The 26617-nt window shown below is 57.6% G+C and overlaps 1 protein-coding gene, 1 non-coding gene and 1 pseudogene across 3 annotated transcripts in view; 2 read left to right on the top strand and 1 right to left on the bottom strand.

The window, feature by feature from the left end:
- MED27 (mediator complex subunit 27) overlaps positions 1–22416 on the top strand; it is a 180611-nt gene extending 158195 nt beyond the window's left edge. The window contains exons 6-8 of one of the 2 annotated variants that reach the window (XM_006918073.3): positions 2136–2177; positions 19483–19560; positions 21888–22416. In XM_006918073.3, the coding sequence (XP_006918135.2) occupies positions 2136–2177; positions 19483–19560; positions 21888–22022 (255 nt within the window). In that variant the 3' untranslated portion in view covers positions 22023–22416. The other variant, XM_015594326.2, reaches the window with a different exon arrangement.
- Positions 5219–5337, top strand: LOC112484866. Its single transcript, XR_003048271.1, has one exon. It is a non-coding gene; the product is annotated as a 5S ribosomal RNA (ribosomal RNA).
- A 2252-nt stretch (positions 22417–24668) lies between the features above and the next one.
- On the bottom strand, positions 24669–24787 carry LOC112484891 (annotated as a pseudogene).
- Between the last annotated feature and the right edge of the window lie 1830 nt (positions 24788–26617).

Below are 26617 nucleotides of genomic sequence, written 5' to 3'. Positions count from 1 at the left end.
GGCAGCAGGCCGGCCGTGGGGGTGAGCCGCGGTGTAGGGGGCGGGGGGGGGGACGGGAGAATGGGGGGGATGCTCGTTTCCCGTTTCTCCTGAGGTTCCCTTCAGACTTTTCTGGAGGTAACGTGTCACTTTTCTCCCTGCGAATTTCCAACCTGTCAAATTAAAATTCTAATGCCTCAAGATTTTTTAAATTCTTGCCCCGGCAGTTGGCTTAAGTGGGGGACAGTGACTGAAAATTGACACCATCTTTCTGGAGAGCCAGTGAGCCAGAATGTAGAACGGGGAGGTCACTTCGCAGGCTTTTTGTAGACACGCAGGGAAGACTGGGACCAGCTCAGGGCCAGGGCAAGTAGACGGATGTGAGCGAATGTTCAGTGGATCAGAGTTCTTCCTGGGGTTTACTGGACTTGGGTTAGCCAAACCTGCTCCGCCCTGCGGGAGCCCTGAGGCTTCCTAACCTCCTCCGCCGTGCCCTAACGCGTTTCAGACCCCGCGAAATTTACACCAAACTAATTGTGAACAGGAAGAAGCCGGGGAGAACTGAACAATGTCTCTTCACAGCCCAGCTTTCAGTTTCCAAGGACTGATTTCAGAAAGCCGGGTTCGGGTGTCGTCCCCATGTCAGATGCAGCACTTCCTGTCTTAGACAGATCTTCCCATCTGATTGCTTCTCATGCTCCCACGTGTCCCAAAATCAGTAACACGACATGCAGGCTTAAATAGCCATGTCCAGGTTTCCACCCTGACCACTGGCCAACCCCAGAGGCAGGTTCCAAGAGGCCCATTGACCACGTGTTTCAATCTGCTCAGCTCCTGAACTCATACATTAAGGTGACTCTTCAGCACCGGGGGACGCACTGGCGGCCCCTCTTTTAATCTGCGCTGCCCCCGAGCTCTCTCCAGCGCCGTACTGGGGGCCATCTTTTTTTCACCGTACTTAATTTGTTCTTGAAATAGTGCGGAGGCATTGATTTGATTTATCGTGCAAACCTATGAAACCGAAGTGGTTTCGGTGAGACTGTGCCACCAGAGTACACTCTACGAGACCAGGAGTGGCCGGCCAGAGGGCGAGCCACACACACCTTTCACCTCGGACCCCCAGTTCCCTCATTTGCGAACCAGCGGGCCCCCCAGATCAGGAGCTCCTGACCTGGCCAGCCCTTGCGGTGACACTGGAGAGCGCCACTAAACCAAGCAAATGCACAGATTCTCGGCCCCACTCCAGACCTACTAATTTAGACATTCCTGGGGGCGGGGAGGAACCAGGGAATCTGTATAGGAAAAAGCAAAACAATGCGCCCCAGGCCTTCCGATGCCAGCCAAGTGTGCACACCACTAGGCGAGACCATCCGCGAAAAGCCTCTCCAGTTCCTTGGGCAACCGAATGGCTCTGGACGGCGTCCTGTGGGGAGGAAGGTTGCTGATGGAGCCAGCCCTGTGGGCGCGTTCTGGGGATTGGATGAGAGCGCGTGCGGAGGCCCCAGCACGCAGCCTGGCGCGGAGCAGGTGTCACCAGATGGGAGCTGCTAGTTTCCCTCCTGATGCCTGTGACATGCTAGGTCCCGCACCAGGGCTGTGTAAACAAAGTTCCAGGCAGTTTTAAACGCTATGAAAAATTTAAATTCCAAAAGAATAAAGAGAATCAAGACAACAAGTATGGGAATAATTTCAGAGTAACTGGGACATGCCTGTCTAAGAAGGTGACATCTGAATGGAAGATGTAGGAAGTAAGGAAGTATAGGATCCGCGTGAGGGTTTGTGGGAAAAGCAGCCCCGGCGAGGGGCACAGCAGGTGCGAAGGTCCTGAGACGGGATTGACTGTGGCACGCTGAGCGGTGCAGGCAAACCACAGTAGAAGTCAAGGTTAGAAAGCCGAGCAAGGGCTCGGCTCATGGGGCCTTGGACACAACAAACGCCTCAAGCGGACTTCTCTGTATCTCTTCATTTAGTCTCCTTAAATCACCACCGGGCTGATACAGAGGAATTTCAAGCAGGACATTTAAGATCCTTTCAACCCCAAGATTTTCTTACTCTGTAACCATATTTTTTTTTCAAACAGTAATTACAGTATCATTTTTTTAAGTCCAGAGTTCTAAAATTGATGCTAATGATACTTTTATCTCTTTTCCCCACAGCTCGATATATGGTCCAAATCTAACTACCAAGTATTCCAGAAGGTAAGTTTTACTCTTTGCTGCTTACTCAATAGGCATCAAGGTATGCTTTGAGGTATAAACTATCAGTCTTAAATCGCAGGCTTTTTAAAAAAGTGAAAAAACCAGACACAAAAGGCCGCTCACTGTACGATTTCGTTTATATGACGTTTGGAAAAGACAAAACCTTAGGGAGAGGAATCGGGTCGGCGGTGACCCGGGGCTGGGAGCGAGGCTGGGAGACTGTCCGCAGAGGGGCTCAGGGGGACGCCTGTGGGTGAGCAGCCGTCTGTGTCTTCGTGGTGGTGGTGATCGCGTAACTGTGTATGTTCCAGAACTCGGACTGTTCACCTACAAAGAGTGGATTAACAGAGGCTTTCGAGCTGTTCCGAGCTCAGCCGGCAGGTTTTATCCTCAGTCTCAGAGCCCTCGTGGCCGACACGGGTTCCGCGGGGATGTGCCGAGGGAGGCGGGCCGGCCCCGCCCTCCCCCTCCCCCACTTTACACTCCGGTGACATCTCTTTCAGATAGCTGGTTCCCTCGTGAAATACTGTTCTGAAAATGTTAGGGGGAAAAATGCAGTGTGAGTGGAGAAAACCCATTTCACAGCTCCTGGTGGTGGAGAGGGCCCTCCCTGGACAGCGGATGCCCGGGGTCCACGAGGGTCCCCGCCGCTGCCAGCTCTCGGGCCAGAGCCCCCGCAGGACACCGGCCACGCCCTTCCGTTCTCCTTCCTCCGTCTGTGCTTTCATCCAGCGCCCTTTTACCCTGTGTGAGGCTCTGTGCCAGCTGCTAGGACCCCAGGGGAAAACAAGGCAGACAGAAAGTGTTAATAAATAAGATCACTCCAGGTCGTCGGTAGGAGCTGTGATCCAGAACAGCCGGTGGGGCCTCCTGCACACGGGTAGTCCCAGGAGGTCTTGGGGCAGAATGTAACCTGACACAGGAAGCGAGGGGTGGGGCGGCCGTTTGAGAAGCCAGGAGAACAGCTCCCGGGCAATGGAGGCGGCGGCAGCCCAGGGACCTCGTGCTGGGAACCCTGGGCCTGGAGAGTGCCGAGGGCCAGGAGGGGAGAGGCAGGCCGGGGGCCAGGCTGGGGCTTCTACATCCTGGTGGGAATTTGGGTTTTATTCTCATTCGGTGCAAAACCATTGAAGGGGCAGATGCGGAGGACGGACTTGATTTTGAAAGCTGGGTCCGCGTCATTCCCGCTTAAGAGTCACGTCCAAGGCACGCCGGGGCGCTTAGCGTAGGGCCTGTCTTTTAATCGGGGGGTGGGGGGGTGAAATTCACCTAACGTAACATTAACCATTCTTGAGGGAACGATCCCATCTGTGGCTTTTAGTGCCGCCACCTCTGTCTAGTCTCAAAACTGGTTCATCACCCACTGAGCATAAGGCTTTCGTAGGGGAAGAGCACAGTGGACCAGCGTCTCGTGGTGCTCCCCGTACGCCTCATCCCCTTGTTTCTGGACCTGGCTACTGTGAAAGGGTCCGCAGCGGACAGGTGCCTGGGCCCGGGGGCGGGATCCGAGGCCCAGCACCACACCTTCAGGGAGCCTGTAAAACAAAGTGTCACGATCTCGTCACAGCTAAATGCAGTCTGCGCCCTCAGACCGGATACCAAAACAGAAAGAGGATGTTACCGGAAGAGCTGGGGAAATCCAAATAAACTCTGGGGTTTGGTTCTAAGTAACCAATTCGGTTTTCCTAGTTGTGACGAACGTGCCAGGTAGTGAATGATGGTAACAGCGGGGCAGACCGGGCGAGGGGGTGTGGGAACCACGTGGACCATCTGCAGCTCTTCCCGTCAGTCTAAAACTAACCCAAAACTCAAAGTTTAAGAAAGAAAATCGTGGTCTCGACTCTTCTGATGCTGGCTGCCCGGCGAGCTAGCCAGAAGCTGGAGGAGGGCGTGCCTCCGCCCTGGTCCGGAGCCCGAGGGGAGGAGCGCGTCCCCGTGTCCTCGGGGGTGGGCTTCCTGCAGCCACTCCGTAGTTCTCATCCAAGCGACCACACCCCTGCCACTGACTTGTCCAGCATGCACAGGGCCTCGGCCTCAAATGCTGACTTCGTCCAGCCGACTGCTTTTGTCGGGTGTCCCCAGCAGCTGGTCCAAAACCCTCCAAGGAGAAAGAGTACTGGTCATCGTCTGCATCTCGTTTCACTTTACTAGCGAGGACCAGGAAAATGATTCTTTGGTTCTTTTCTAACTGTTTCTCTTCACGTCCTCTGTGGTACTGAGGGAAGCATCGCACAGAAGGCAGGCGGCGACTTCAGGGCCCGTGAGAGCTGCAGACCGGAGCCTGATATTTTAACAGTGGGCAGCTTCGTGAGGGGGGCTTACACATGCTCGCCTTTGTGTATACATCTTCTTAACGTTCTGTGTAGTGTTCAGTATTTTTGAATCAAGCAGGAAGTTTATTAGGAAGTCATAAAATCTGCGAAGCATAGATTTGGAGAGACTGTGCATTACATTTTTATTTTTCCTCCCTGAAAAATAACCCGCCGAGCTCTAGGTATTTGTCTAAAACTACGAACACACGCCGAGGCAGTGTCTAAAATTTGACATTAGTTGGGGAGATTCAGGAGCACCTGCCAGTCCTTCCTCGTACTCATATAACGTGACTGGGGTGATAAAGAGGAGACTGGTAGGGATGGGCATTTTATGTCAGCTGGTGAGTGGCATTTGTCTGTGTGTGTGCAGAACCCTTTCTGAGATCCTTTATCATCCCTACCTTCACCTATTTGTAACTGAATGGACTTGACCCCCGACATTGACTGCAGAGTTGAAGGTCTCACAGCTTGGAGACAGTGAGAGCGCTTTCCCATTAGACCTGCAGGCAGACGCCGGCGAAGTCCATGTCCTTTTTCAGAGGCGGGTAAGAACCAGCGGGTTTAAGACTCTCGTGCTTCCTGCTAAAACACCGTCGGCCCGCTGTCAGGTTCAGGAACGTACTGGGAAACGGTGTAGTGCGGAATGGGGCTCGATCTTTTATCAGTAAGGCTTTCAGCTAATTATCGTCACACAGAAAGGGCTTGGGATTTTGTTTTTTAAAAAGCCCAGTCTGCAGCCACGCCACCCTGAACAAGCCCGATCCCGTCTGATCTCGGAAGCTAAGCAGGGTCGGGCCTGGTTAGTACTTGGATGGGAGACCACCTAGGAAGACCAGGTGCTGCAGGCGTAAAAAACAAAAAACATAAGGGATTGGTGGGCAGGTGGCAGCCCCTGCCCCTGAGCCAGATCGTGTCACAAGCAGTGCGGGGACCTCCGTGTCGGTTCCGAAGGCCTGGTGCAGTTCGCGGTGTGACGTCTGGCATTTTTCAAACTCAAAATGCCAAGAGAGAAGGGTCAGGTGGCAGCGTTCCTCAGCTCTGCTTTTCAGTATCGGCTTTTCCTCGGGGTTCTGTTTTCCTCTTGTGCACCCACTTAAATCGCGGGTGTCCTGATTGGTGTGGCTTGCCGCGTTTCCCAGAAGGACGCTGTCTGAGCCCTGCGGTTAACGTCCCTCCTGCGCGTCGCATGCCCGCGCCCACCCGTCCAAGGAGAGCCGGCGGCAGCGGGCGAGCTCTCAGCAGCTTCCAGAAAAGCTCAGCCTGAGGCAGGACGAAGCGCTCCGGGGGAGCACAGTGACACGGTCCGGGAGGGTCCTTGGTCACCGACACAGGGCATCGCTCATGCAGAAGACGGTCCCCAGACGCCCGACCCCGACCGCGGTGGTGGGTGCTGTAACTGCTCCCCCTCCGAGGTGGGACAGCTGGGCCAGGAGCCACACGCCTCAGCTCTCCGAGGGTGGCTGAAGGGACCCTCCCAGCGCCGCTCCTCCGTGAAGCCCAGGACTTCCTGTCTGGTGTTCACTGTGTGGTGGCAGTTACTGTGTATGCGCGCGTTTCCTGCCCACAGGTGGCAGCGGTGGCCACCGCAGAGCGAGGCCTGCTGGGAAGGCGGGAAGCCATCCCTGGTCTTTCCCCTCAATGTGACAGCCGGCGGTGGGAGTGGGGACTGCCTCGCAGAGCCAAGCCGAGCTGCCACTCGCCTTTTTATTTCTGGAAAATCAGATCGGGAGCTAAGAAGCGCGCGCCTGTCACATTCTCCCTGGGCCGCACCTGCCGCCCGGGATTAGAGACAGCTCACGAGGTCCTGTCGCAGATCCTACCACGTGAAGCCGAGTGCGGCTGCCTTTTGTCCGCGGCGGGGACTGCCAGCACGCTCGCTCTCTGCTTCTCATTAGACCCCTTAGCCAGTCGCGGGCAAGGGCAGGGGGCTGGGGACAGCTCGCTGTGGGTCCGCGGCTGCCAACGGGTTCCCGTCATTTACCGCGGTGCCCAGAGGCTCTCTGCACTTCGTCCTGGGGCGAAGAAGCTTTTTATAGCCAGCGCGTCTCCCGCAGAGCAGATTCAGAGAATGGAACTCAGAAACGGGGACCGTCTGAAAGGGCAGAATCACAAAGAGCCAGGAAGGGTTTCAGGCGCGTCCATGTTTTTCTGACACTTAAACTCTGCAGGGCAGTCGCCGTTTTGCTCTTCAACCTGCTCCTCTCAGCACCGCGGTTCCTCCAGTGACCTAGGAGCAGTGAGCTCACATCTGCAGCTACTTCCTGCGTGACATCTCGGCCAGGAGGCCGGAGAAGGGGGCGGAGGGTGTGCGCAGCCCCGGGGAGCAGGGGGGACGGCGGAGACAGCGTCGGGGACTAGTGCATGCTCCGCGGCCCTTTTATTCGGAGGTGAAGCACAGAAGTACCCAGGGTGCCCAGCTCTTGGTCCAGCCGTTATTCCAGTGGCAGCAGAGGGAAGAGTGACCCTTTGAGACCTGCGCCACCGGCAGGACTCGGCTGCGCCTCGGCGGGCGGGCCCGGTGGCACGCCGTGTTCCGGGCGGGTTGTCACTGCTTCTCCGTCCCCACATTCACTCGATTGCTCTGTCACTCGCTCATCCATACTCTGACCCACGGACAGACCCCCATGTGGGGACAGACTTGTCAAGGGATGTTTACTGAGTGGCCACCTGGCGCTTTTCAGTGGAGACTGAGTCATCCCTAGGAGAGTCAGTTCTCTGAAATTTTGGATGCGTCGAGCACCTAGCATAAACCTTCTACCCAAACCGTATGTGACAGACCTAACTCGTCACGCGTACCTGCTGCAGTTTGCGTGTCGCCAGCGAGGCTCAGTAGTGAGTAGTCGTGAAGTTATTTTAAATCGCACACTCTGTAGTACCTACAGTTTGTTCCTACCAGCTCGTTTACGTTTCCTGTCACAAACCCTTCTTCAGATGCCACCGGTAAAGGCCTGGCAGAGGCTGCGGTTGTGGTGCCAGCCCGCAGGCCCCGTGCCCAGGCCCCGTCCTTCCACGTGTTTGGTGCCCGCCTCGGTGAGCTGTCGGCAGACACCCCACACCTGGGCGGACCCCGCCGTCTCCAGCGGGGTCTTTTTCGTGTCGTAGGAGGGCCTTCCCCTTTTTCCAGATCCTTCTCTCTCACAGCCCCTTTTCCCTTAGATGCTGTTGAATTTGTTCCAACAAAGAGTACTTGTGTTATAGACCAGTATGGTGGCATTTGCATCTTTCTCTGAGTGTTCTGTTGCTCCCCGGTAAGGATATCTTGGCAATCCCAAATGGCCAAAGCCGTGAGAACAACTTTCTCCACTACAAAGGCAGGTGGGCAGCTTGGTATAGGAAGACGAATTCCTGTCAGCAGGCCCCGCACGGTGACAGGGCAGGAGGAACACCTGCAGGAGCCCGCCGTTGGGCGACGGACAGTTCCAGCGTCTTCCTGAAGGGCAGCGCCTTCCTCAGCTGACAGCAGCCAGTATAGACCAGGTCGGATAAGCAGGAGGAGCATAGGCGTGGACATTGGTGCACGTCAGCCTGGGGGCCCGGGGGCCCAGAATGACGGGGAGGGGCCGCGACGCTCACCCGCAGCTGAAAGCCTTTCATCACGGCCTGTCCTCGTAAGGGGCAATGGGACTAGTCCCAAGCGTCTAACCCCGGAGTAGGTTTGATCATCCATCCTCCCCTTCCGGCAGCCCGGGTCCTGCCCTCTGCAGGACGGCCTCAGCCACTGCCGAGTGTGCTCGGGACCTAGCGCCTTGCTCAGGTCCCCACACGTACCCAGTTTTACGGTTACATGAGCAGAAAAGCCCAGCTCGCTGTGCCACAAGTGCTTAGTGGTTCCCTGCGTTTGAGGAGCCGCAGAGTGGCCGGCTCATCTTCACTGCTCGTTTCTTGCGGAGGGGCTGCCCGGCACTCTGAGTCCCCCAGGGCAGAATCGACACCTGCTTCTGGGAGGCCAGGCCACCTGCCCCTTCCTGAGCCCTTCTGCTCACCCCTGCTCCTTGCCTCAGTTTCCTCGTTTGCGAGTGCCTGCCTCACAGAACTGGTGCGAGGTCAGCCGAGGCCACAGGTTGCAGTGCAAGGTGAACTTCTAGCCCATGACTCCTCGACTTTTCGCAAGCTGTGTCAGTGGTGACCACTGTCCTCTCCTGAGGAAGTCCCCTCCCTCCCACTGTCTCTCGCCTCACTGGCCACTGCTCATATTTGCTGCCGCCTGTCTCTCGTCCCTCTGCGGTGGACATGGCAGTGAGTCAGGCAGGCCTGGGCGTCCGCCCAGCTCTGCTGCGCAGGACCAGCCGCCGGACCTGGAGCCAGGAACTTGGCTGCTCTTCCTGCTCGGGCCCCGCGCTGTTCTCCAGGCACATTCTCTCTTCTCCTGGTCAGAAGGTGCGCCACAGAGGGAACAGGCACCACGCGACAGCCACCATCACTGCCCTTGGGGCAGCTTTGATGTGCCAGCCCCTGAAACAATCCCGTGGGTCCTGAGGGGCTGGTGGGACCGCGGATGAGCCCCAGGAGGCAGCTAAGATCAAGGTTCCCCGCCCTGACGCCCCTTCCCCCACCCGCCCAGCAGGGGTGGGGCAGGAGGCACCTGGCGCCACGGCAGTGCAGCCGCCTCTGGGCAGGGCTCCCGCCCCGCTCTGTGGCCTCTGTTCTTCCTCCCGCGGACGCCTTGATTTTCATGGGGAAGCAGGTGGTGGTGTCTATTTTCTTGGGAGCCCAGGTGTCTCTAGATGTGCTTCTCTAACTGCAAGGCTGTTCCTGCAGAAAACGTTAGGGTACAGAACAGTTCAGGGATCTTCGGACTGGACTCTCCTGGCAGCCAGCAACAGAACGTGGCGTGGCTCCGTCCTGGAAAGCGTTGAACGCTCCTTTCATCTAAGTGAGGCGCTTAATTCCTTAGTCCCGGGAAACGTCGAGGGCCTTCTGCAGGAGCTCCCTCAGCCCTGTTCAGAGCCTTCTTCAGCAGCCCCTCGGCCCCGTGCGAGGCCATTAGCAGTGTCCCCTCGTCCCTGTGCGAGGCCTTTAGCGGTGTCCCCTCGGCCCCGTGCGAGGACCTTTAGCAGTGTCCCCTCGTCCCTGTGCGAGGCCTTTAGCGGTGTCCCCTCGTCCCGGTGTGGGGCTTTTATTGGAAGCAGGAGGCTGGTCAGGACCCTGGAGAGCTCCCTCGCCTCCGCAGACTCTTTCTGCCCCTTAGGCCCTCCCCCCAGGCAGTGCCACGTGATCTCAGCTTTTGCCACCTGCTAACCCCGCTTTCACTCTGCTCCCCTGACCCTACCAGCCAAAAATAAGTCAGAAGACTGTCACCTGAGTCATCCCCGTTCACTCAGGGCCCTGCCGGTGAGTGGCGTCGTGCAGAGCCACCTTGAGCACTGTCCTCTCCTCGGAGCCCCTGAGTGAGGCCTGGGGAGGACAAGTGAGGCCACGTCTCACAGAGCACAGCCTGGGGCAAGCTGGGGGCTCCTGGTCACAGGTCGGGCAAACGCAGGGCTAGGGTGTCCACAGAGGGCAGGGTGGGACCAGGAGGAAGACCCCTGGGCTGAGTCTCAGAGGCAGATAGGGCCCTGGCACAGACGCTTAAGCGCAGACGCAGGGTCAGGGACGCGGGTCTGGGAGGAGCAGTCGCTAAAGCAGCTGGAGCTGCTGGGTGTGACGAGACAACGTGGGACCAGGTCCCCCAGGGCCCCGCAGGCCAGGCCACCGTGTCTCGAAGGGTCCTGCAGGGGCTGGCCGCAGGGATGCGTGTGTGTTTGGTTTTGCCTCTGGAGGCCATCCTCAGCCAGGCTGTACTCAAGTCTCACGGAGTCGAGGGCCTTCCCTTTGGGGTGTCACTGCCGTCTTGGGTGGGACTCCAAAGAGGGTGGGGGTGGAACCCCCCACAAAAACGAACAAAGAAAAACCCCTTTGTGGAAGCTGTGGTGTGTGCCACGGGCTGCGTTCAGTGTTTTATAAATGAGGTCGCACCTTTCTCAGACGGAGCTTGAACCCAGAGCAAGGCGGCACAGCAGCGTCTGCCGTCACCGCTCCAGCCCTGGCCCAGACCGCCCTGCCCCTGGTCTCCTCCCAGAGCAGCAGTGCCGGGCCCCACTGGGCGCCTGGAAGCCCTTCAGAGCCTGTGCAAATGGCCCTCCGTCAAGCAGAGAAAGAAGGATCGATCTGGCCTGAGTAAGCCCTAGTCCCCCTGGACAGCGACGCTCCTCCTCGGGCCTCAGGCCAGCTGAACCCGTGCTGTACGAGTCCCAGGAGCAGATTAGAGACTCGAGCCACATCGCAGAAGCTAAACCCCCTGCCTCTGCTCGCCTGCACTTTGACCCCAGCTCTACAAGCTTGTCTCTGCTCCGCTCCCCGTCGCCCGCCCCGTAGCAATGTCACAGCTGAATTCATAGCATTTCAGTCGTGAAATAATGATGGTTCCCCTTCTCGTGGGAAGTACTTCCGGGGCCGTCGTAGACGTTCTTCATGAAAGCAGTGCTCATCCTGGGAGCGCGTGCTGGCGGGGATTGCTGTCCCTGAACACTTAACACACTGCGCTCACGATTTTGACTCCTGGACCCACAAAGAAATTTCTACTTTTGAGATTCCTAGTGTCTGTCTCCTTAAGGGTGAGTACGTCCTTGGCAAAACCCGGAGTAGAGACCCAAACTCTTGAGCTAAAAGTATATATGGCGAATGAAAATTCATTTCCATGAGTCATGGGACCAGCACATGTACAACCCCAAGCAGCGAAGGTCTGGCTTTGCCCCCTGGTGGTGTGTGCCCCAGAGTCTCCCTGAAACCCACGAGCTTTTAACAGCACACGTCCTGGCCCCCAGCCCAGACCACCTTCTGGAAGTGGGGGACAGTGCGCCCAGCCCATCCTTGGAGCCCGTGCTCCCTCACTTCTGCCCGTCTTGAGACGGGAAGCAGCCTTCAGTGCTGAGAACAGTGCCATGCTGACGGTCGCCCTCCCCGTGGGCCGGTTCCTCCAAACCCTTCGTGGCGAGGACCGCACGAGGGTGATGTCCCGCCGGGGCACAGGAGCAGCGGGGCGGTACCTGCTGCCTGCTGGGGTCAGTTTGTCCTCTTTCAAGTAATGTCGCCACTGGTTGGCCTGGGGGTGGGGCTTGCTGGGCACAGGCCACCCTCACGGTGTGCGTCAGGCCCCGCAGCAGCGTCCACTGAAAACCAGACCTAGAGGCGCCCGGCCACGCCAGCCTTTTACCAAAGGCCAGAGGGCAGAGTGGTGGTGCAGCCAAGGTAACCGATGACGAGTTAGGGACTGCACCCCCGTCCCCTGACAGCTCTGGGTCACCCTCCTTCCCGGCTCACCGCCTCTTTGTTCTCGCCAGTGCGAGCTGGGGGACCTTCCGCTGCGGGGTGCAGAAGCAGGGCGTGGCCAGAGGGAAGGCAGAATCTGGGTCTCCACCAGCTTCTCTGTAAATAAACAGCTTCTAAACACTTGAGTTCTTCACTTTTCCTACTTTTGCGGGGTGCAGAAGCAGGGCGTGGCCAGAGGGAAGCTTCTCTGTAAATAAGCAGCTTCTAAACACTTGAGTACTTCACTTTTCCTATTTATTAGTCTGCGGACATACTTTTAATAGCCGGAGGCCCCAGCTCCCTCAGCTAGGTGGGGGGAGGCCTTGGGCCTCATGGGCCGTGTGCTGGCCGATCATGTGGCTCCGTGCCGTCAGTTCATTGCGTTAGGAAGAGCGCCCCATAACTGCCGGAGCCAGCCGGCACTGCCCGGTCGCAGTCCTGCCCCCTGGTGGTGAGAAGTGGGGAGTGGCCCATGGCCGCCAGTTCACCTGTGGCTCCTATGCTGCTGACATCCAAATCACCTTGGGGAGCTTTTAACAACACAGGTCCTGGCCTCCAGCCTAGACCACCTTCTAGAAGCTGAGGGACGGTGTCCCCAGTCCATCTCTGGAGTCTGTGCTGCTGACTTCTGCTGCACTGCCAGCTCTCCGCTCTGGCCCAGAAGCCCGCACACAGGCGGGGTCAGGGACCCCTGAGGACAGTCCCCGGGCCACCCAGAAATATAGCTGTTCAAACAAGACACTGCAGGGGGACGAGAGGATGTTAAGGCAGTTTTGTCCCCTTTGTCCCACCGATCCTTTCTGCGCGTCACCACTGTCCCTTGGTCTCCATCTACTGATAAAGAGCAGAGTCTGGTCGCCATAACGCCTGTGCTCTGGGGGGCTGCCCTGAAGCAGGAAACAGACCTGGCCCTGTTCTCTTCGCCCCAGGTGGAGGGCACTAGTGGGAAGCAGAGTGGGCTGCACTTGGCAGGGTCGTCACTGCGACAGAGGACCCCGTTTTTAGCACTGTGCTTCTGATTTTCGTTGGTCGGCATGCGCACACACCTGACCAAATGCTCCTGGCTTTCATTTGTCCTGTTTCCCCGTCATTCAGCCAGGCAGGGAGACTCTGCAGTCCGGGGGTCTTGGGGACTCACCCGTGTCTCTGTCGGGCCCTGTTCAGGGTGGCGGAAGCTTCCAGCAGGGAGGCAGAGGGGAAGCTGTGGAAGTGGCTGGAGACGTGGGTGGAGTCCGCCCGCGCCCCAGGTCTCCAGGGGAGGAGAGGGCCTGGGCGTGCCACCTCCCCCCACCCCACGGCCTCTGCCCACCCGGAGGCTGGAGTGGGGTGCCCTCCAGGCTCGGCCCGCGCAGCCACTCAGGAACTGCGTGGCTTGGGCAGCCCCCTGGGACCTGGATGTGGGCGTTCTCATGGTGGCGCAATCACGAGGTGGCCGTGCAGATCGCAGCAAGGTAAAGACACGATGACTCCCATCTGGTGGGCGCGCGGCTTGTCAGACACTGTTCGAGTGGCACATGTAATCCTGTCCAAGGTCACATGGCTCCTGAGTGACAGGCCAGAGTCAGGCCCATGCTGTCTGGCTCCGGAGCCTGGGCCCTCGCTCGGGGCAGATGGCCTGGACATTGGCGTGGACTGCCTCTGTCGCTGCGGGCAGTTCACGGCCCCCATGGCTGCAGCGGAAGGAACTGGTCGTCTCCGACGTGGCCGCTGGCTCTGGCGTGGCGGCAGCTTCTTGCGCACGGCGTGAAGGACGCTCCAGAATGCTCGCTTTGACCGGCGTCTCCTCCAGCGTGTTGCCTGGCAGCTGTCAAGGTCTCTGGAAAGATGCCTTCCTCCTGCCTGAGCCTCGTCCTGGGGGTTTGGGCGCTGAGGGCCTTCCCCACCTCTTTGCGCTTGGGAGGGGGGACTTCCGTAAGCGCATGGGGTGGGGGAGGAGAAAGCAAAGTGGGTCGCTGGTGGACGGCGGACATGGCACCCCACGCAAAATAAGTCACCTGCAGTCCAGCCCCGAGACAGGAGGAGGCGCAGCCCAGACCCAGAGCATCTGCCCGTTTTCCTTTGCCTGGAGGTGAAGTGGGACGTCACCTGCGGAGCCCGGGTTGTTGACTCCCGCCCCTGCTGGGCACAAGCGGTCACTCCCCCGCCCGCCTTTGCGGGTCCCTCTCTTGCTGGCCTATTGTTACTTTCCTGTCTTTTCTCCCTTCCTCTCCTGGGGCCGGCCATTGACTTTGATCTTTTCAGGAGCTCCTTTCAAACCCGCACTCACGGGGGAGCGAATGGCTTTCCTGTCTCGGGAGCATTAGTGCCCTTCCTGGGCCCGGCTGCCAGGCGGGGCGGCTTTTATCTCCCGGTGGAATCTCATTAGCGGTAAAAACTACTGGCCGGGGCGGCCGGGCTGGCACGCAGTCGATTTAAATTAGTTAATAGCAATTTTGTTGTTGTCGTTGTTGCCCTCAGCCTGTTTTCTTCCACGTGGGATGCTGAGAGAAAAAAAAAACACCTTTGTTGTTGAAAACCGTAAAACAAACAAACAAAATAGCGCAGGTGGCATGCTTTGACGAAAGGAAGAGGACCGAGCCTCGCCTGCTGCTTTGGAGTTCGGTCCCGGGAACCGAGGACCAGCAGCGGAAGAGTTTGGGAGGGAGGGTGGGGAAGCAGCAGGTGAGTCAGCTTTGTTTCCCTCTGCTAAAATATTTCTGTAATTGGTGGTGGCAAATTGAAGAAATTAAATGATTGTGTCAGTACCGGAAAAAAATGCCACCATTCGGCAATTGAGGGAGCTCTTTATACTGGACCTTTTGAAAAAGAGTCTTCGTGTGGCCAGATCGCCCACCGGTGATGGAAAGGCTAATGAGGGGCCCGGCCTGGGGCCAGACGCCACAGCAGAGCTCAGGCGCAGGACGCCAGCCGTGTCGGGGGACACTTGCCGGTCAATTCAGTTCGCTCTGCTCTTCAGCAGCCACAGTGACAGACGTAACCGTGCCTCGCATCGGGACTCTGGCTCTCTGAAGACTTCACCGGGCTGGGAGGTGGTGGCAGATGACACCTGGGGCCCCTGGGCTCAAGCAGCCACTGCCCCTCACGTCCAGGTGACCTTGGGCGTCTTCCCACCTCTGTGGTGTGGAAAGGAGTAGCAGCCACCTCGGTCACCAGGGTGTTAAGGGCAAGGGGACATGTGTCATGCGCTCGTTAGCATGGCAACACGGTAGTCGCCGATCTTGGGGTCGGGAAGACCCAGCTCCCACCAGCGCCTCCGGGGAAGTACTTCCCCGCTACCCCCCAGCTCCGACCCCCTATTCCAGCCCCCCCCCGCCCGTGGGGGCTTGTCCTGAGTCAGGAGCAAGTCGAGCTCTCTTTCAGATTTGTGCTCCTTTGTTTTCTGCCCCAGAATCAAGTGCCCGCCCCTTTGGGGGCTTTTTCCCATCGTGTCTTGAACACTCTGCTACCCGGCTGCTCTGAGCCCGGTCCCTCGCCAGCAGCCCGGGTGTCACCTGGGAATCTGTTGGAAATGTCCAGTCTGGAAAAAGCCCCACCCCAGGCCTACTTAATCAGCTCTGCTTTGCAGCGGCCTCAGGGGACTGTGCTCATTACGTTTGCATCCTTCTGCATTTCGCATCCCTAAGCATAGCTGCAGAGACCAGCTGGCTTTCTGGGCCCCATCCCAGAGGTTCTGATTCTGGGCCTGCAGTTGGGCCGGAGAACTCGGCAATGCCAGTGCTGCTGGCCCATGGACCACGTTTCAAACAGGACTGTTCTGGAGGGGACATCTTACGGACAGGAAATAAGTATCCAAGGAGGATGCGTCTGTGCAGCTGTAGCGAGCGAACTTCGCCGTTCGTGCCATTCAGACAGCCCAAGTCTGTTTCTCGCTCACGCTACACACCCATCCTGGGTCATCACAGGGCCGGGCTCCTCACTGTCACTCAGGGACCCGTCTTAACAGGCTCTGCCATCGGAGTGAGTGGCTCCCGGCATCGCAGGAGAAGAGGGCGTGGAGAAGCCACATTTGCCCTTCACTGGCTCCCAGTGGAAGCAGCACGTCCCTTCCGCCTCCCCACGCATTGGCCAGAACTCTCCACATGGCCCAAGCCTAAGCGGAAAGGCCCATGTGTCAGGGAGGACAGGAGAGCTGGCAGCGAGCCCGAGGAGCCCCTGGACCAAGGACGGTCCAGGACCACCAGCAAGTTAGGGGCGGACCAGGGCCCACAGTCCTCAGCTCCCGACCCCGTGGAGGCCCCTTTTTCTGTCCCACACACATGTCGAGAACCTCCATGTCAGACACTAGACAGGGTCTCTGGCCTCTCGGAGTTCACAGTCAAGTTAGGGAAACTGACATTAAATAAAAGATCTGAGCGAGAAAACAGGACCCACTTGGGGGATGCTGGGGGGCCTCCCCGAGCGTGTGGATCTAAGCAGAACTAGGCAGGTGGGTGGGGAGGAGGTGGAGCAGGGCGTGGGGGGACTGAAACTCAGAAGGCAGGTGAGAGGAGAGGATGCAGGACCAGGTCCTGGAGGGTCTCAAGTGCCAGGTCCACATTTCTGGGTCGTGCCCTGGGTGTGTCCATCTGCTCCGAGAGGGTTTCAGCTTTGGTTAGATGTGCAGCTTCGTAATAATCACTAAGGCTCATTGAACAGCACGTCCACGATACTTTAATCCTCACAGTTATCCCACGGGACGGGCACTGTTTATTGTTACCCCCACTTTCCAGATGAGAGAACCGCAGCTAAAGCGGGCGAAGGAGCTTGCCCAAGGTGGCATCGCTGGGGGAGGCGGAGCTAGAATTCAAACCACGAGCCCAGAGCCCCTCCCCCACTGCAGAACCTTCCTTCCGAGAGCCACGTCGAGGCAGGACTGGGGGATGCAAGAGCAGGTGGAAGGAGCTGGCCGGGACCCGTCTGGTCACCCTACAGGGAACAGCGGCAGCTTAGACCGTGGAGCGGGAAGAAAGAAGGATTCGTGACAAATGATTTGTCACGGTGAGACTCAGACGACTGAAGGCAGCTCCGGGCTTGGGCCCTGGGCGGAGGGCGGTGTCGCTGTGAGAACACAGGTGGGGGCCAGGTCTGAAAGAGCGCCACACACGTCCCTGTCACTGGCGTGATGTCTTGCCTGGCGTGGCCCCTGGCAGCTATCAGAACCCAGCCAGAGACGGCGCGTCCAGAGGCCAGCTAAGGGGGGCGAGAAGATGGCAGCCGGCTCGCCAGGCCAGGCACCGGCGAGCAGGGGGATTCGGGACGGATTCTTGGCAGCATTTGGGGAGAGACCCTAAACTGCAAAAGCCACCAGGGCCAGGCAGGTAGCATGAGTGAAGCAGACCCTGGGGACACCGGGCAAACTGCAGGTGCACGGCCACCCGAAAGCCTGTCCCTCCTGGGCTCCCGCTGATGGCGGCCACTTGGGTATGTCAGACACAATGGTTAGGAGCAGGGCCCTGCGCCAGCACGTCACACGGTTGGACTCATTTCCCCCTCAAGTGACCTGCGAGTCAGACGTCCCGTGGCCTCCCCCAAGTCCTCTGGCACTCACGAGAAGCCAGAGATCCAAGTCAGGTCAAGTTTCCTGAACTTAAATGTTGGTCATTCGTGTTACAAATTGTCAAAAGAAAAGCACAGACCGTGCGCAGCTAAACAAAGCATCCCGGCCTGGGCGGCGGCCTCTGGGTATCCACTGTGATTAGAGAGTCAGGCCCCAGGCCAGGCGCTCGAGCTGCTGAAATAGACGGACCTAGGCTCATGCCAGGAGACCCGGGTGGGAGAGGGACCTTCGGCATTGGGAACGACAAACACCCAGAGCCAGGGGCAGGAGGGCCACCAACAAGCAAAGCCAGCCTGGCGTCCCTGCTGTGACAGCGGTCATGTGTGGCATAGGGCTTTGTTGGGGGCAAAATAAATGGTGGAGATAGGAGAACGAGTTTTCCAGAAACTTCCTTTTTTTTTTATAATGGCAAATGTGATTATAAGGAATGTCTTATCAGCTTTTATAAAATGGCACTTGTGTGTTTGTTGCTGTGGTTTGTTGTTATTTTGGCAAGGCGTTTGGAAGGGGTACAACCAAGCCTTTAAGCCCGGGTACCAGTGGGGTCGAGTGTGCTTTGCTGCTCTGTAGCAGTTAATTTCACCCCACCAATCACCACCTGCCATTTTACCAAGTTACTACTACTGTTTAAAAAAAAAAAATTGCTCATTTTAGAAAGCTGTCTGTCAGAAATGCTTAAAATAAAAAGTCTTTGCGCTTGAAGGAATAAGTACCATTTATCTTAAAAGTCACTTGGGTAAGAATTTCTCAGCATTGTTACCTACGTGACCTGTTTGCTGTATTTGCAGAAAGGCCAGAACAGGTGTTTCTGGTACATGGCCTTTGGTGAGTGGGCGTTTTTAAGTTTACTTCTTTATTCAACAACTATGTATCGAGCACCTCCTAGATGCTGGGTGACGTTAGGCCTTGGGGACGCAGCGTGATCCCACACAATTCACCCAGCAGTGTTCACCAGCCACCAAGCAGGCCATGGCAGTCCAGTGGGGGTAGAGAGCAAGTTCAGGGCCATAGAGAGGGGAGGTGGGCTTCACGTGCACCGCCATTCCACCCAGGGGAAGCTGAGGCTCAGAGAGGGACCGCGAGGGTTCTGTGCACTGGGGACCCTGCGTCCTCACTCTTAGGGGTGCGGCCTCCTGGCCTTGAGTGCGGGGCCTGGACCAGCCCTTCCGGTTCTCTCTGCCTGGCTCAACTGCTCGGAGGCCCTTAGCACAGTCACACAGCGTTCTGGCGGGGGCTGGAAACTGACCGGTCGACACGGGCAGACTGTCGACCCGCGTTTGTTCTTGTGCACGAAGTTTCACTTTTTCTAACCACAGCATTTGTAACAGCAAGAGTCCCTAATGAGGATAAGCAAATAAACCATGTGTTCGAACATAACCATCAAATTAGATGTGACCTGTTAATTTGCTGATTGATGGCAGGCATTAGCAATCTGTGGTGTCATCAAATTTCAGAACGACAAGGGGTCTTAGACCAGCCCTTTGTTTTTCAGAGGGCTCATTGTGCCCCAGAGAGGGGAGGGGGTTGTACCGGGTGTGCGGGCCTCCGGTCCCCACTGCCTCTAGTGGAGCTGGAAAAGCCTCTGCCTGGGACAATGGGCGTGGCCTGCCCGCTGCTAGAGACGGACGCACCCTTCAGAGAGCTGTTTAGGGGCCCTGGGAGGGGTAATAATAGTGAGGCCCAAGGGGAAGATCATCAGAAATTACCAGATTCCTGATCATAGAACCTACACAGCCACACATAATGAGACAGAATGAGAATGAGAGGAACGATAAAGACCAATTCTGCTGCTGGATGTGGGCGATCAGAATCGCCCCTTCGTGCCCCTTTGCAGGGCTGGGGGGCCCCCCCTCTGCGGCCCCCACGTCTCGGCCTCCGGCCACCCGCGCCCCCCCAGGTGCTCCAGCCAGCCCGGTTTCCAGACGCTGGCACGTCCTGCGCTCCACCTGCCTCAGGCCTGGCTGCCCTCCTCCCTCCTGCACGGCACCCCCTCCCCGCCCCAGCTCCGCCGACCAATTCTCCCGCTCAGATTTTATTTTAGATGTCCTTTCCTCCAGGAGGCGTTTGCTCAAAGGCAGGCTTGTCTGTCATCTGGAACGTGTGCGTCCGTCCCGTTGCCTCGTGCCAGCCTGGAGTGGGCTCTAACTGCGGTCTCTGTCCCCGTCCCCAGGTGACGGACCACGCCACCACCGCGCTGCTGCACTATCAGCTGCCCCAGATGCCCGACGTTGTGGTCAGGTCCTTCATGGTGAGTGGCCCGAGGGCTCCGGCCCCCATCTAACCCTGGGAGAGTGGGCGCTGGGCAGGCAGGGGCTGCCTCCTCGGGTCTTGCAGTGGGAGACGGCCGGCCACCCGGAGCCGGGGTTTCCTTAAGCCGGGGCGGGACCTGGGAGAAGCCGCTCCGGCTTAATCACCCGGTGCCCTCCTGCTGTCGCCAAGCAGTTATGTTCAGCACGGTTCCCAGCACCGATTTCGTCAGTAGATGTTTATTGAGCGCCAGGCCTTGTGCTTGGCGCTGAGCAGGTTGCAGTGACTAAGACAAATCTTGCCGTTCCCCCAAGGCATTTAGTCCTTAGATTTTCAGAGTCAGAGCTCGGGGTGCAGAGTGACCCCAGAGCAGCTGGTCCACGTGCTGCTGGAGGCAGCTCCTGCCAGCTCTCGTGAAATGTTCAGGATTGTGCAAGCTGATCGTTCAGCCATTGGTAGCTTGGAGTCGAACCCCGGTGTTCACACCATGGAAACGCTACCAGGCAGGACTCGCCCCCACCAGCGCACTGCTGCCCACATCCGTCACATGACCACCGTGGCCTGAGCAGGGCCGACAACGGGCTCTGCCACATCCCGACAGGACCGGCCAGCTGTTCGAACGTCATGCTGACACGGCTTTAAGCGCTCATGTCAATAGGCTCCATCTTCCACTGCTGCTGAAACTCCCTCTTTAATTCATGCTAGAAAGACTGCCAGTTAGAGACCCTACTCGAAGGACTTACTCGTTAGCAAGTCCAAATCAGTGTGGACAGCTCGGGGGACTGTTGCTCCTGCCATTCATCCGGTCACGTTTGCCTCAAGAGTTAAGCTTCTTAAAGGGCCTGTAGCTCAGGGGTCCCCAGTCCCCAGGCTGCGGACCAGTGCCAGTCCACTGGCCTGTTAGGAACCGGGCCGCACAGCAGGAGGTGAGTGGCGGGGTGGGGGTTAGGGGGTGGAGCAAGTGAAGCTTCATCTGCATCTGCAGCCGTCCCCAGCGCCAGCGCCACCACCTCAGCTCCGCCTCGGATCCTCAGGCATCAGATTCTCATAGTAGCACTGGTCCCTGGTGCCACAAAGGTTGGGGACCGCTGCCGTAGCTCATTTCTGAGAAGACACGAACCTGGCTTCACGGTGCTGGGGAGGTGGACGAGCAAACCCAGTCGCTCAGCAGGGCCGTCCACGTGGTGCTTCACTCGTGTGTCGAGAGGACGAGTCACTCGAGCGTCTGCAGCGAGCTCTTCCGCTTCTGAATAGATGCGGAGGTTCGCTTTTTAACCCGACATGCGGTGACACCCACTTTCCTTGGGTGACTGACTTTGGGTTTTGGGGAGGATTTGAGCTAGATCAGCCCCGGAGGAGAAACAGTTTAACTGATGATCCACTCACCCCCTCCTGTTTATTGCCCGAACCTCCAACACCTGGCCTTTGGAAGGGGGACAGGCTCAGTGGGCTCTGCCACCACGAAAGCCACTGTGGTGAAGACGGAAGGATATGTCACAATAAATTCGGTCCACCTCTTCAGAGAACAGTTTTCTCTTATCGATGTAATCTCGGGAGGACGTTAAATGACAGGACTCGTGTGCCCCCGTCACAGGAAGAACTTACCTGTTGTGTAGGGTTCGGGTCGCGTGGGTTTTTTTTTTTTTTTGGTAGCGAATCTCCTCGAGTTCAAGAATTGAATTATGAGTCTCATACTTATGTATGATGCCCGAGAGAACTCTGCACTCTGACCCACACGAGTGTGTATTTGCCGCTTATTACGTTATTTGGTGGCAGCGGGTTGTCCCCGCCCTCCCCCAGGCGTGTCAGGCCTCATCGTGACCATGAGAGATGACCTCTGAAATCTGATGAGAAAGAAGGCATGTTGACCTCAGGGAGAAGCCTCACATGGACGTCTGCGCAGCATCTTCCTCCGCACGCACCTGTGACCACTTCTTGGCCGTGAGCAGGAGAGGATCGATACTAATATTCAGAAGACACAGGACTCAGAAATGAAATGTGGCCACATGCGGCCCCCCCAAGCCACAAGGCTGTGGGATGGGTCACGGCCCCTCCTCCGGGAGCACTTCCTGCCTTTGAGAGTACGAATTTCTATTTAAAACCTCCCCCAGGTGGGAGGGGCCGGGGCAGCGGCAGCGCTGAGAATCAGCAGTGTTGTGACCTTGCCGTGACCTCCGCATGCAGCCTTCTGTAAAATCACGGGGCATCTTCTGGAGTCACAGCCACCTCGGGTTCTCTGTCCCCGAGGCCATGAGGCTCAGACAGGAAGGCTGACGCTGGAGGTGCCCGGCTTCCGTTCCTTTCATTCTCTCCTTACTCTCTTTTTAGACCTGGTTACGAAGTTACATAAAGCTGTTCCAGGCCCCATGCCTGCGCTGCGGGAAGTTCCTGCAGGATGGCCTTCCCCCAACATGGAGGGACTTCCGGACCCTCGAAGCCTTCCACGACACCTGCCGGCAGTAACGCCGCCCGCCCCGCCGCCGGCAGCTTCCGGGGGAGCCCCGAGCACCCCAAGGGCTCGCCTTTCCTCGCCACCTGGCGTCCGTGCAGCCCCTCCCCGCCTTTGTAAAACAGCATGTTCGTTAAGGCCGAGCTTCCGGGGCGACAGGTCCCGTCTCCGTGTGCAGGGGACCAGTGAGACACTTTAGCCGGCACGTGGAGGGCAGAGACCTTCTCGGAACTCAGCACAGGGGAGTTACGCAGCATGTCCTTCCGTGTGTGTGAGCGGTGTCGGGGATCGACCCCCAGGGCCCGTGTTCCGCGTCCTCGTGTAAGCCCTCGTGCTCACAGATGGTGTCGTGCTGGCTGTTTTGTTGTGTAACTTATTTTTATAAACAATAAACCTTTGTACCCAGGACAAGGTTTTGTCTCCTGTTTCTTAAAGCACCTTGTACGTTCGAATCAATGACCATGTGAGCAAATCCGGGCCTCTTGAAGAAAAAAATGAGTAATATCTGCATTTAAAACATAGTTCTCTATGAGGACACATGTCCCTGCTTCTTGCTTTCGGGAGAGAGGGCAGTGTTGACAAATACTCCATCCCAAAGACGTTTTGGCGGCTTGAAAAACGGAATGTCCTTTTTGAAGAAAAAAGTGCACAGATGTTTCTTTTTACTAAACCAGTAATGCACACACCCCAAAGGGAAAGGGATCTGCCCGTGTCGCCAGCAAGAGCCGTGTGAGCAGGCCTGACAGGTGTGCCTGAACGTCACTGCGCAGATTCCCGCCCAGTCTGCCGAGTTCGCCCAGGGCCACGAGCCCATCTCTAAAAGCCATAGCCTCAGTTTGTACGGAGAAGCGTTGAGCTGGCGAACTGCCTGAGAAGGACGGGGACGCCTCCCAGAGCTGTCCCGGCCCAGCCCCCACAACAAGTTCTGCCGTCCTTGCAATGAACTAAGCCAGAGATGCCACCCTCTGACATGTCCAAAAGCATGGGTGGTTCCTACCTGGATTCCAGTACCACGCAGACACTCCCCCACCCACCCCGACCCCCCACCAGGCTGAAAGCAGTCAGAGGGCGGAGGGGCCTTAATGGTGGGAGCGATAAGACAGTGCCACTCCAAGTGTGGTCACAAATCCTCAGGTTCCCCCCCACAGACCGACTGAGTCAGATGCCCTGGAGGGGGAGGCCAGCAAGCCAATTATGCATCAGCCTCCCCGGTGACGGATGCAGGCCCGACAGAGGTGGCCGTGCCGTCGGCACCCGACCTGGGGAGCTGTGCTGGGCAGTTATGCATCAGCCTCCCCGGTGACGGATGCAGGCCGTCGGCACCCGACCTGGGGAGGTGTGCTGGGCGGCATGGTGTGACGCGGGCGCGTTGATGTGCAGCAGGTAACTTTAGATGAAATGCTGCGGCTCATCACATTTAGGATGCCAGTGCTCAGAAGATGCACCATTATTTTATGAACCAGTAAGAAAGAAAAACACGCTGCCAATTAAACCATAGCACAGGCCTAACGATGAGCCTGCGTGACACGTGGATCAGTCACGCCAGCCTTTCGTTGCTCTGAAATTTCTTACATCTCCTCCAAGGGGGTTGGCATTTTCTCCTGCCTCGAGTGTTATTGTCTGTCGTGTGACAGGCACCTTCCCAGGCTCCAGCCACAGAACACGACACAGCCTCACTGATTCACAGGTAGCTCCCTATCTCTGGTCCAACACACGCTCGTCTGTCGCTTTGTAAGAAAACACAGAACCGAGGACCTCGGGTACCTACAGCAGCCCCGTATCCACCTTGCCGCTTTCCACGTTTTCAGTTTTCCCTGGTCAGCTGCAGTCTGAAAATACTAAATGGAGAACTCCAGAAATAAACAATTCTTCAGTTTTACATCACGTGTCGTTCTGAGTAGTGCGACGCCGTCTTAAATTGTCCAGCTCCCTCTTGCCCGGCACGTGGACCGTCCCGTCCAGCGGCTCCCCGCCCGTTAGTCACTCGGTAGCCGTCTCGGTCATCAGATCGACTGTCACCGTACCCCAGTGCTTTTCTCCAAGTCGCCCTCCGTTTGCTTCGTGGCTCCGGAGCCATTCTCAGATTTCCATTGCAGTATATTGTTATAATTGTCCTATTTTATTACGTTATGGTTATTAATCTCTGACTGTGCCTCATTTGTGAATTAAACGTTATCATAGGCGTGAACATGTAGGAAGAAGCATGGTCTCCACAGGGTTTGGTACTCTTCACAGTTTCAGACACCCACTGGGGGTCCCAGGATGCGTCCCCCGCGCATAAAGGTCCCTGCCGTAATAACAGTTTGTCTCTTCGCTGCACATTTTTTTGAAGATACTTAAATGGCAAGTAGACCGACCCCGTACAGGACGATAGGTGCACGTACTCATGTGAAGTGACAACAGTGTGGCCAGAGATGGAGCATGTGCACGTGACAAGGACGTCGTGAGTGCCAGCTGGCTGACAGCACATGTGAGAGATGTTCAAATGTGAAAAAACAGCCCCCTGACAGCCGGCGTGCCCGTGGGAGCGGGGAATCGCATTGTTAGAAGCCGTTTGCATTCTTACCCGTTTGACTCTCCTGATTTCTGCAGGTCCGAGTGGGTCCCCGTCGGTCCCAGTGGCCTCTAACTCCCGCCAAGCCCTCTTGATTTATTTTTTACACCTACAGCACCTGGTCTTCCTAGGTGGTCTCCCATCCAAGTACCAACCAGGCCCGCCCCTGCTTAGCTTCTGAGGGCAGACGGGATCGGGCACGTTCGGGGTGGCGTGGCCGTAGACTCATTTTCGGTAGAGTGCAGAGCCTTGGGCAGGCAGTACTTTCTACTTAGAATTGAATGACTTTTAATTCTTTTTCTGTGTCATCTTTAGTAATACTTTCTATCTGTGGCAAACGATGCCTGCTTCCCATTTATGGGAGCAATACAAAGTTTCCGTTTTAAAGGCGAAAAGGAGTGAGACCATCGAAGAAAAATGTTAAGTAATAGCCCAGGGCGAGTGGGATGATAGCCAGTAGTACGGGGGGCGCGGGCCAGTGACTGGGGGCGGACACACGTGGGCCAGTACCTGGCCTCCGGCCTCCCGCGTCCAGTCACAGGAGTCGGACAAGCCCCTCTCCCTCGTTAGACCCCAGCCCTCTTCTGTAAGGCGCAGGGCTGGTGGTCCAGTGAGGGTGATGGAGGAGGGCCGGAGGGTGCTGGGGGCTTCGAGGGAAGCCAGCATCGTCCATGAGTGGTGGTCACGGAGGCTGGGCCCGGTATGCGGGCGATGCGTGCTATTCTGCTTCTCTCTTTATATTTTTACTTTCCCTAATTAAAAGAGGGGGAAAGACATACAGGGTTTGGGCCAGTCGACCTCTAAGGCCCTCCCTTCACTGACAGTCCTGAGAAGAGGAAGCTGAAAGGGACTGTGCCACAGGCTGGACCCGTGAGAGGGACAGGAAGGGCCACGGGCTCCTTTGCCAAGTCTCCGAGCGCTTGGTGCTTAAGGACACAAACCAGAGAGACTGGCCCTGTGTGTCAGCCATTAAAATAGAGCGTCTTGACCTGGGGTTGGCAGAAGCAGGCTGGGGGTGGGCCGGCACAGGTCCAAAAGAGTGGATTATGCAGGAAGCTGGGAGGCCTGCTGCCGCGGTGAGTGCCGTCACCATGTCCCCGAGCTGTCCTGGTGCCTCTCAGAGAAAGGGGAGTGGCCGTCAATGTGTGTGCTGTCCAGGCATCACTCAGACTGCCCAAGGGTGCTCTCTAGGCCAGGCCGGCGCAGTATTTTATGTGACTTAATCACTGGCCTGCCAGCTCAGCCCCTGCTCCGTGCCTGGCGCGTCACATATGCCGTCCGATTTCAGCCCAGGTGGGTGCCTGGTATTTCCCCTGCCGTGTCCACGAGGAACCAGCTGGAGGGTGTCGCGCAGCAATAAACCGACTGGCCGGACACCCGGCAGCAGAGCTTCCCCGCCCCCTCCCAGAGGCAGAGGGGCTGAGCCCTGCTCTGCCCAGAGCTGGCGGTCAGCGGCGGTGGTTCGCCCACCCCCTCTGCCGGCCAGGTGACTTCGTCAGCAGGGCGACTGTGAGGCGCTAAGGGAGCAGAACGAGGAGGACTGTGAAAGGCTGTCCAGATTTTTTCCTGGACTAAATTGGGAGTCGGCCTTTTGGTGTCGAGTGCCGTTTTCACACTTCACACCACTGACGGGAAGCTGCCGGCACGGGCTGGTGACGTGCGGTGTGAGCGAGCGAAGGCTGCCGTGTGCGTGGCGTGTCCGGGTGTGGGCCCGGTGCTAAATTCAGAGCCTTTTAAGGTCACCCCAGCTGGGAGGGGAAGGGGCGGCGGCTTCAGCCACCAGGATGCTCACGAGATCTGGAACCTCCGGCAACCTGAAAGCGGGGGGTGGTCCTTGGCAGGTCTGCAGCGAGGGGACAGTGGCTCCCCTTGCTCTGTGCCTCCCGGCGTCTGCGTCTCCGCTGTCACGGCCTGGCGTCTGGTGGGAAAGCGTGGGCCGACTCCCGTCCACCGGCTCCCCTGCCCGCTGCGAGGACGCACCTGCTGCCACCAGCCCCCCGTGCATCTGCTCCGGGGGTAATTAGGCTTCACGTTTTGGGACAGGCAGGGTTCTTT

This window comes from Pteropus alecto, unplaced genomic scaffold (assembly GCF_000325575.1).
Source record: "Pteropus alecto unplaced genomic scaffold, ASM32557v1 scaffold67, whole genome shotgun sequence".
In the NCBI taxonomy this organism is placed as follows: Eukaryota; Metazoa; Chordata; class Mammalia; order Chiroptera; family Pteropodidae; genus Pteropus; species Pteropus alecto.
The sequence above is the reverse complement of the archived record's forward strand: the minus strand, read 5'-3'. Positions and strand labels throughout refer to the sequence as shown.